Source organism: Canis lupus, chromosome 9 (genome assembly GCF_048164855.1).
Source record: "Canis lupus baileyi chromosome 9, mCanLup2.hap1, whole genome shotgun sequence".
Classification (NCBI taxonomy): domain Eukaryota; kingdom Metazoa; phylum Chordata; class Mammalia; order Carnivora; family Canidae; genus Canis; species Canis lupus.
This window is the reverse complement of record NC_132846.1, coordinates 47,866,097-47,875,856: the sequence shown is the minus strand read 5'-3', so window position 1 is coordinate 47,875,856 and position 9,760 is coordinate 47,866,097. Positions and strand designations below refer to the sequence as shown.

Below are 9,760 nucleotides of genomic sequence, written 5' to 3'. Positions count from 1 at the left end.
ATTCCCTCTCCGGCCACTACCCAAAACAACGCGCTGAAACCTTCGAACACCGCAGTCAAGGCAAAAACTCCAAGTCCCGAAATGCTCCGCCGGCGGTCTTCGCCGCTTCCTCGGAAGAGCGGACTTCTTCCGTATTGGGAGTTGTAGTCATTCAGAGCCCTGACTTCCGGGACGCGGGGGAGGACTTACGTCCGGGGAACTACATTTCCCAGGAAGCCAGGCGCGCCCTTCTCCGCCCTCGCCGGCGTAAGACTCCACCCCCTCCCTCTCTCCTCTCCCCGGACTGCACTGCTCACGCCTTCCTGGTAGACTGAGCTGGGAGAAGTTCACTCCGATCAGCTGATCCCAACTGACAACAGGAGAGGAGGAAGCCCGGGAGGCAGAGAAGGAGGGGGGGGTGGGCAGAGATGGAGATGAGGATGGATCCGCGGGTGCCCTGAGGAACAGCCCCCGCCCCCGCCGGCTCCCGCGGCTCCCGGTCCCCCGACGCCGCCTCGCCACGGCCGAGCTGCTCCGTGGTGGGATTCCCGGGCCGCCGCAGGCGGGGAGGGAAGGGCACGGCCCAGCGCCGGGCCAGCGATAGTCCCGGGGGGGGGGGGGGGCGCGGGTGCGGCTGGGGTGGGGGTGGGGTGGTATAAACAATAGATTGAGCTCTGGCCTCTGCTAGCGTGGGGGTGGATTTGGGGGGACCTTCTTTGTTTAGGCTCTGCTCGTGCCCCTCGGGCTGTGCTGGTGTTCCCCGGGAGAAAGGGAGGGTGAGGAATCCCCGGTGGAGGGAGGTGTGGAGGTGGGGGCCCGAGTGGGCAGGTTGTTTGCTTGGCCGGTCGGGCGGGGAGGTCGGTGTTCTTCTGAAGGTGGATTTCAGATTTCTCTGAATTGTGGCAAATTCCAATTTTTGTTTCCGTTGTGGGAGCCGGTTGGACATGGCTGAGGTTAGGGTGTAAATAAGGTCTCCTAGCCACTCGCCTTCCTTGTTTGTCTAAAAATAAGATTGATAGATTGATTAGGAGAGGGAGGAGTAAATACCTGTAAGGGGAGCTTTACGTTTTGTCTTGTCGGGGTGTTAGGATGGAGGTCAAAGCTGAGGGGGGTTAAGGATATAATTGTAGAAGTGACAAAAGCCTCTTTCCTGCCCCAGTTATCCACCACCACCACCCCCCTTTTTCTTTTTGAAGTTATTTTTAAGTTTGTTTTTGAGTGACACAAAGAGAAAAATTATTTGTTTTAACTCATGGCAGGCCTGGCTTGCAATGGGCCATAGAGGAAGAATTCTTGTCTCCTGTTGCTCCCCCCCCCCCTTTTTTTTCTTTTTGCATTTAGAGAAGGGACAAAAGGAAGTACAGTAATTATTTTTTATTGTTTTTGAACACGACATGGTGACTTTTGTTTTCAGGGTTAAGGTCCTTAATAGACGTCTGTCCAGAGGTGAAATGACCTAACTAGATCTGCCACGAACTTTGATGGAGCTAAAGTTTACGTTATTATCATTTCTTTAGGTTTTTACAGGCCTCTTTATTCTCCTCACAAGTGTGTGTTGCAGCATGGGGGAGTGCAGAGGGTTGTCCCTCCAAGGACTGTTTGCTTAATGATTTTGCTTACAAATTTAATAACTGGATGAACAGAGAATTTTGGTCTGTGAAATAAAGAGACAAAAAGTCTCTGAAATGCTTTGGGCCTAGAGATAGTGGCTGAGTGGCTCTTTTCTTTCTTTCTTTCTTTTTTTTTTTTTTTAAAGATTTTATTTATTTATTCATGAGAAACAGAGATAGAGAGGCAGAGACAGAGGCAGTGGGAGAAGCAGGCTCCTCCCTGCAGGGAGCCTGATGCGGACTTGATCCCAAGACCCCAGGGTCATGCCCCCAGCCAAAGGCAGACGCTTTAACCTCTGAGCCACTCAAGGGTCCCCAGTGGCTGTTTTCAAAAGGAGGAGCCTTGCCCACGATTTGAGAAGAAATTTTTAGGGATCAGAAATAGCCTGTGTAAATTTTACAAGCAGGAATGAGATTTCTCTCAGGAGTTCTGGTCTCTTATTTAATCACAATCTTTTTTTTTTCTTTTTTTCTTTTTTAAGGTGCACTTCTGTTTTTTAGATGAGTTTTTAGATGAGTGAAATCCTTTTCCTTCCTCTATTCTAGGTATCCCCTGAAATATTGACCTGAGGTTGAATTATATTGCAAAGCTCCTGACCACTCTCTTTCACTACCCAAACCTTGTGGCTGAGGCCCAGCGGATGAGCCCACCTCAGTGAACCTATCGAATCTCTCTCAGATAGCCATAAGAGACCCTTTCAAGTTAACTTTGACCACCAGTTTGCTTGCACTTTATGGAAGATAAAACCATCAAACCAAATCAACGTTGCTGCTGATACAGGAATCTTGAAAGCAGAAAATTTAAAAATTTGAACATTTGTGAGCGTATGAAGAATTCTGATAGGACACCGAAGGTTTTTTGTTTTTTTAAGGTGTTCAGAATCCTGTGAAAGTTCTCTGCAGTCCTCAGACTCAAAGCCTTTGCCTCCACCCCTGGGGAAAGCCCAGGGACCGTTGTATGGTAGGTGATTTCCTTGCCAATCTGAGTATGAGTGCTCAGACTTCCCCAGCAGAGAAGGGCCTGAATCCGGGGCTGATGTGCCAGGAAAGTTATGCATGCAGCGGGACTGACGAAGCGGTCTTTGAGTGTGATGAGTGCTGCAGTCTGCAGTGTCTCCGCTGCGAGGAGGAGCTCCATCGGCAGGAGCGCCTGAGAAACCATGAGCGGATAAGACTCAAACCTGGCCATGTCCCTTACTGTGACCCCTGCAAGGGCACCAATGGGCATTCGCCAGGTATCAGGCAGAGGGCAGCTGTGAGGTGCCAGACCTGTAAGATCAACTTGTGCCTGGAGTGCCAGAAGAGGACTCATTCTGGGGGTAACAAAAGGAGACACCCCATTACTGTGTACCATGTCACTAAGATCCAGGAGTTACTGGAGGAAGAAGAACTGGATGAGGAGACCAGGAGGAAGAAGATGACCGAGAAGGTTGTGAGTTTCCTCCTGGTAGATGAAAATGAAGAAATTCAGGTGAGCCTGTGGGTGAAGTAGGAGTCATGTGGTTGTGGAGCACATCTCTTTTTGGAAGGTAGCTTCCCCAAAGGAAAGTCCAAGAAGAGCTCACATTTTGATCGTTAAAGGGCGAGAGCCCTGAAAGCTTCAGTTGCACAGAGTCAGATTTCATCACTTACCAGTTGTGTGACGTTGGGCTGAATTACTTTATCTCTCTGAGCCTTAGTTTTCTCATCTATAAATTGGAGACCGTGCCTACTTCATCAGGCGGTTGTGAGGATGCAGTGTTACCGTGTTTGTAAAGCCTGTGACATGATCAATACTCAGAATATGGTAGCTGTTACTATTGTTATTAGGGTTATTGTGAAGGAGACCTGACTTAGATCAGCTTTCTGAATGAGAGCACTGTGCAAGTTGGGAATAAATGTGATGACAAGGGGCTTGTGTGTGCAGGGCAGGGAACGCAGTGGGTCCCCTGGGAGTGCCAGGCAGCAAGTCATAAACCTGCTAGCTCGATTTAGAAGAGGGGGGGCGATCTTCAAAAAGTGCCTTCTGATAAGGAAAGTCTTCTGCTGATGGCCTCTTCTTTTCATGTATGGGCTGGTCAAGGAAAAAGGGCACCTGCCATTCCAGAAGGACTGGAGAGTATTTTATTGGATTCCCAGTTGGGGCAAAGATAGTATGTGATGCAACCAAGCTGGAGAGATGGCGGCAGGTGACATTTAGGGGTGAATGGGGAAGGGATAGCATAGCATTTATACTTTTCAGTGAAGGTAGCATAATGTCAATACTTCGGAGTAAAGACTGCTTGAATTCCCTGCTAGCTTCACCGCTCACTGTGTAACCATAGAGAGTGATTTGAAATTCATGCCTCAGTCTCCCTTGTACTTTACAGTAGTAGTTGAGAAGATTGAAAGAGAGTAAGGAATGGAAATGGAAGGGCCCGTATCACAGGGCCTGGCATCTAGTGTCCAGTACCAGCTCGATGTTTTTGTCAGTGTCATGGGGTATTTGTGGCACATCAACTCGGTACTTATCAGCAGCGATGACTCCTCAAGTCTCCACGTTGGGGGAGAACCTTTGTCAGTTGCTGTTTGACAACCCTCCAGTGCTGATGAAGAATTTTTCAGCTGCCTTTTCCTCCTTGGTAAGGTTATGGAAATGCATTACATCATGATTCCATTGTCAGCTAAATACTTCGCTAACACAGACTTCTTTATTGCTTGAGAGGAACTAATGGAGTTATGGAAGAGTGACCCAGATCCCATTCTGCCTCCCTTGTTAGCAATAATGTTTTCATTATGGTTATGCTCTAATTGGGGGACAGAGCAGTAATCCTCATGGATGTTGTATTGGCACCAAAAAGAATATTTTTTGAGGGGAGGGGGATGTGCCACGGATACATGTTCCTTAGTAGAGAATTAGGAAAATATATGGAAGTGTAATGAAGAAGACAAATCCAACTACTCAGAGATAATATTTGTCCCATCTTTTTTTCTGGCAGTGTATAATAATGTATGTAATTGGGTTGTTTATAAAGATTTCTACTGCTTTGGTTTCTTTCTTGGCCACTTCCCGAGAAGTAACAGTTTCTTAAGCTTAAGCAGCACTGGTTGGGACTAATGGATTAGACATAGAATTTATTCTTTTTAGGTGGTGATTTGTTTTCCCAGAGTCACAGTGGAAAATTCTTTGAGAGAAATGTCTGGTTCTGTTTTCTAATGTCAATGTCCAAAACAATTAGATGATTGTCTAATACAAATCGGAATTATGAATTTAGCCAGAATGTGAACTTCTGGAGATCAGGACCATGTCTTAGGCCCTATATCATGTACAGTGGTCGGCACATTGTCAGTGCATAAATACTTGTTGATAGGTCAGTGATGTCACATCTCAACCTCAGTTTTTTTTTTTTTATTTTTTAAAGATTTTATCTGTTTATTTATGAGAGACACACAGAGAGGGCAGAGACACAGGCAGAGGGAGAAGAAGGCTCCTTGCTGGGAACCTGATGTGGGACTCAATCCCTGGACCCTAGCCCCAAGCCCAAGGCAGATGCTCAACCACTGAGCCACTCAGGTGTCCCTCATCTTCAGTTTTTTGAAAATGGATATCATGCACCTACCTGTTAAAACCTAAAATAACACAAAAGGGCATATGATGGCAAGAGTTTCCTTCCTACTCCATCCCCTTAGTCTCCTTCCTTAGAACTATCACCACGATGAACTACATGCCCTTTTAGAATTTTTGGCACGTATTTATGAATATATGTATGTGTTCTTTTTTTTCTTATTCTTTTTAAATGAAAATGGAATCTAATCTGCTGTTTGTCCCTGAGCTTATTTTTTCACTAAAGAACATAGCTTGTTGATACATTAGTACATTTTTTTTTTTAAATATTTTATTCATTTGTTCAGGAGAGAGAGAGGCAGAGACATAGGCAGAGGGAGAAGCAGGCTCCCTGTGGGGAGCCTGATGTGGGACTGGATCCAGGATCCCAGGATTATGCCCTGAGCTGAAGGCAGACACTCAACCACTGAGCCCCCAGGCGTCCTGATACATTAGTACATTTTATCAGTACATTGAGGTCTACCTTCTTATTTAAAGGCTGCCTACTATTTGGTGAATGGATTTTCTATAATTTTAGCCTTTTAGTGGAAATTTGAGTAGTTACAAACAAGGATATGTTGAATGTCCTGTGAAATCTATTTAGAAATGGAATCTCTTTGTCACATGATATGTGCATTTAATTTTTTTAAAGATTTTATTAGAGTGTGCATGCATGTGCACATGAGGAGGGGGAGGAGGAGGGAGAGAGGGAGAGGGAGAAGCAGGTTCCCTGCTGAGGGGGAGCCCAGCTTGGGGTTTGATCCTAGGACTCCAAAGTCATGACCTGAGCTGAAGTCAGACCCTTAATGGGCTGAGCCACTCAGGCACCCCTGATGTATGCATTTAAAATTAGATAGATATTACCAAATTGAGCCTCTGAAGTATTTCAGTGAGTCCTCTAGGATCTTGACTCATAATAGCTAAAGCTGAAAAACTCTTAATAATGGTTATTAGGAACTGTTCTTAGCACTTTACATGTATGAGCTCATTTAATCTCGATAATAACTCTATTATTAGTTTCAGATTGCTGCTGTAGCAAATCACACATTTAGTGGCTTAAAACAACACACATTTATTTTCTTATCGTTTGAAGTTCAGAAGTCCTAAAATGGTCTGTGTATGGCTGTGTTTCTTGTGACTCTAAGGAAGTATTTTCTTGTCTTTTCTAGCTTCAGGAGGCTGCCTACATTCTTTGGCTTGTGGCCCCATCATGTAGCTTCGAAGAGAGTGATGTAACATCTTCCTGTCCTTTTCTCTGTCTTTCCGCTTCTCTTGTCATATCTCCTTCTTGGCCCTTTTGCCTCCCTCTTACAGGGACACTTTGATTACGTTGGACCCACTTGGATAATCCAGCACTGTCTCTCTCAAGGTTTTTAATTCAGTGACATCTGTAAAGCTCCTTTTGCCACATAAAGTGACATATTCACAGGTCTCAGAAATTAGGATGTGGTGAGTAGGGGGTGCAATTTCACCTACTGCACCCTATGAAGTAAACTGTAGTCGGTTTGGGCTGCTGTGTATGATAGAATACCATATGCCATTATATTATAGGCCATTCCATAATGTATAAACAACAGAAGTTTATTTCTCACAATTCTGGAGGATTCCCATCCCACCATGTCCAAGATCATGGTGCCAGCAGATTCAGTGCCTGGTGATGACTGACTTCCCGATTTATAGACAGCCCTCTTACCTTCTCTCTGTCTTCAGATGGTGGAGGAGAGTTCTAGAATCTCTTATAAGAGCACTAATCTTATGCATGAAGACCTCACGTCATGACCTAATCACCTCCCAAAGGCTTCGCCTCCTAAAATTGTCACATTAGGGGTTAGATTTCAATCTGAGCTTTGGAGGGACACAAACATTTCATCTAGAGCGTTGTGTTTTGTAGGTGAGGACAGTAGAGTACAGAGTAACTTGCCAGGATCAAGTTACAGTAAATGGCAGAGGATTTGAACACAAGTATGTGGCTCTAAAATTCTCACTCTGGGGCAGCCCAGGTGGCTCAGTGGTTTAGCGCTGCCTTCAGCCCAGGGCCTGATCCTGGAGACCCAGGATCGAGTTCCACGTTGGGCTCCCTGCGTGGAGCCTGCTTCTCCCTCTGCCTGTGTCTCTGCCTTTCTCTTTCTCTCTCTCTCTCTGTCTCTCATGAATAAATAACTAAAATCTTAAAAAAAGATAAAATAAAATTCTCACTCTATGACACTTCTGTTGTCTCTAACCAGGTAGTTAAACCTTCTGATGATGCATTATATGGCCGGTAGCATCAGGTCACCAACTCCTCAGGGCTGCTGTGAGGCGCAAATAAAACATTGCTGTATATAAATGTAAGACAGTGTTATTTTAATTTTTTTAAAGATTTATATATTTGACAGAGTGTGTGTATGCATGCACAGCAGGGAGGGAGTAGCAGAGGGAGAGGGAGAAGCAGGCTCTCTGCTGAGCAGGGAGCCCGATGTGGGGTCTATTCTAGGACCGTGAGATAATGACCTGGGCTGAAGGCAGATGCCTAACCAACTGAGCCACCCAGGCACACGAAGACAGCGTTAATGGAGAACTGTTTACTCACAATAGTAGAGATTCTAGGAGTTAGGCCCCATCTTTGTTTTTCTTTTTAGACATTGGTGGGTTTATGACTGTTTTCAGTTTTGTTTCAATTATTATTACTAAAATAATAGGAGTTATTTTAGAAGCTTGTAGGCTGTAACTTATGCGTGGTCTTCTTAAATTCTACGGCCTAGAGTCCCCTAAGGTTTGTTGTTTATGGTTTGACTATTGTTCAGTTTCTTTTGGAAAACCTGAAAGTTCCTTTTAGAAACAACATTCCATTTAGGAGTGAGAATTTTTTCATTACCTTGTCATTTGAGTGTATACTATAGTGCTAAATTTGAGGAGAGACTGCTTTCGGTCTCAGAAGCAAGAATTCATTTGTTGCTCTTAAATGGACACATTTGGTCTATTAGCCAAAAGCATTTATTAATTCATCACAGTTGTTGAGCATATATTGTGTGCCAGGCACTTTTTAGGTTCCAGGGATACATGGCTAATAAGACGTGGTCCATGGCGTCATAGACTTACCATTCAAGCAGGGAAAGCAGAGGTCACACAAATAAAACACGTAAAAAGCTGCTTGTGTAGGATAGTCGGAAAGTTTTATTGTAGAGATGACTTTTAAGCAAAGACCTGATGGATAATACCACCTGGGGGAAATAGAGGGCAGTAGGAACAATTAGAATGTGGATGGCATGTATGAGGTATAGGAAGAATGCCGCTGTGGCTGGAAAGAGTGGGTTCCAGATTATATGGGGCCTTGTAGGCCGTAGAAGAAAGTGTGGCTTTTAAGTGTAATGGGAAGCACCAGACTGCTTTCTGGTAGTAAGTCACATGACTTGATGGAGGTTTTCAAGAAATGGCTTCAATGTGAAGACTAGATAGTAGTGACTGGTGGGAGGGGAGGGGCAAGAGGAAAAGCAGGGAGATCACTTAGGAGGCCATTGTAGAAGATAAGCTGAGAGGTGGCTTAGATTTGGTGTTACCATTGACACTGGGAAGATGGAAAGACACTGATGAGAGCTTCTGGGTTGGTGATCACATGGACATTGGGAGGCTGTTACAGAGTGGAGGGGGAGGAATGAGAGAACTCTCAGTGGTGACTCCTTGGCATTTCGTTTATACAGATCACACCTGCTTAATGGCCTGTATTTTATTGATTTGATAAAACTGAAAGTCTTTAAGAACCTGATTCATTCAATGAAGAGTTAAATTAATCTCACTTGGTATTATCTAACACAGCGGTTCTCAATCAGGAGTGATTTTGCTCTCCCAGAGGGCATTTGGCAATGTCGAGAGACATCTTTGGTTGTTATGACTGGGGGATGTGCTACTGGCTAATGGGTAGAGGCCAGGGTGTTGGTAAATATGTTACAACACATAGGGCAGCCCCCCACAAAAAAAATGATCTAGTACAAAATGTCAATTGGTGCTACGATTGAGAAACTGATTTAACGGATGAAAGTTTGGTCTAATAGGAGATCTGTATTCTGGTTACATGTAAAACATACCAGGGACAAAAAATGTAACCTACACACCAGTTTTTCCTCCCTCTCGGTTCTGTTTGCTCCCCAGAAGTAATGTAGTTGAAATCAGTATTGTCTTTTGGCATACTTGTAACCTCTCCAGTGGAATGACTAGACTTTCTTTGCTGTATTCATTGATTTTTCTAGGCCTCAGTGGAACTGTGCTAGGAAAACCAGAGGACTTCCAGGTCCATTATTTAGAGTCCATAATAAGTAAATGATCCACACTGATAAGTCATCCATAAGCTCTTGAACTCAGAGACAACACCCTTAGCAAATAACTCAAAGGTTAGAAGAATAAATTTCTAACAATCAGAATTCTTAGTGGAGGAAGAGGATAGTATTTTCCTATCTGTTGTGTCTTATGAGGGATTCAGACATCCTGTCTTAACCTGAACGTTTACTAGAGAGGAGAGGAGGGAGGAGAGGAAAACCAGGGAGATCACATAGGTGAGAAAAAAGTGAACAATTAAATCTTTTAAAATTCATATGCATATATTTAAACCCATGTAAGTTTTTCTTTTTTTCACAAC

At 44.4% G+C, this 9,760-nt stretch overlaps 1 protein-coding gene across 1 annotated transcript in view; it reads left to right on the top strand.

Moving 5' to 3' along the window:
- Positions 1 to 271: 271 nt before the first annotated feature.
- The window catches only part of ZFYVE1 (zinc finger FYVE-type containing 1), a 54,412-nt gene continuing 44,923 nt past the window's right edge, over positions 272 to 9,760 (top strand). The window contains exons 1-2 of the mRNA XM_072839169.1: positions 272 to 518; positions 2,136 to 3,060. Coding sequence (XP_072695270.1) covers positions 2,548 to 3,060 — 513 coding nt within the window. The 5' untranslated portion in view covers positions 272 to 518; positions 2,136 to 2,547. The remainder of the gene's footprint in view (positions 519 to 2,135; positions 3,061 to 9,760) is intronic.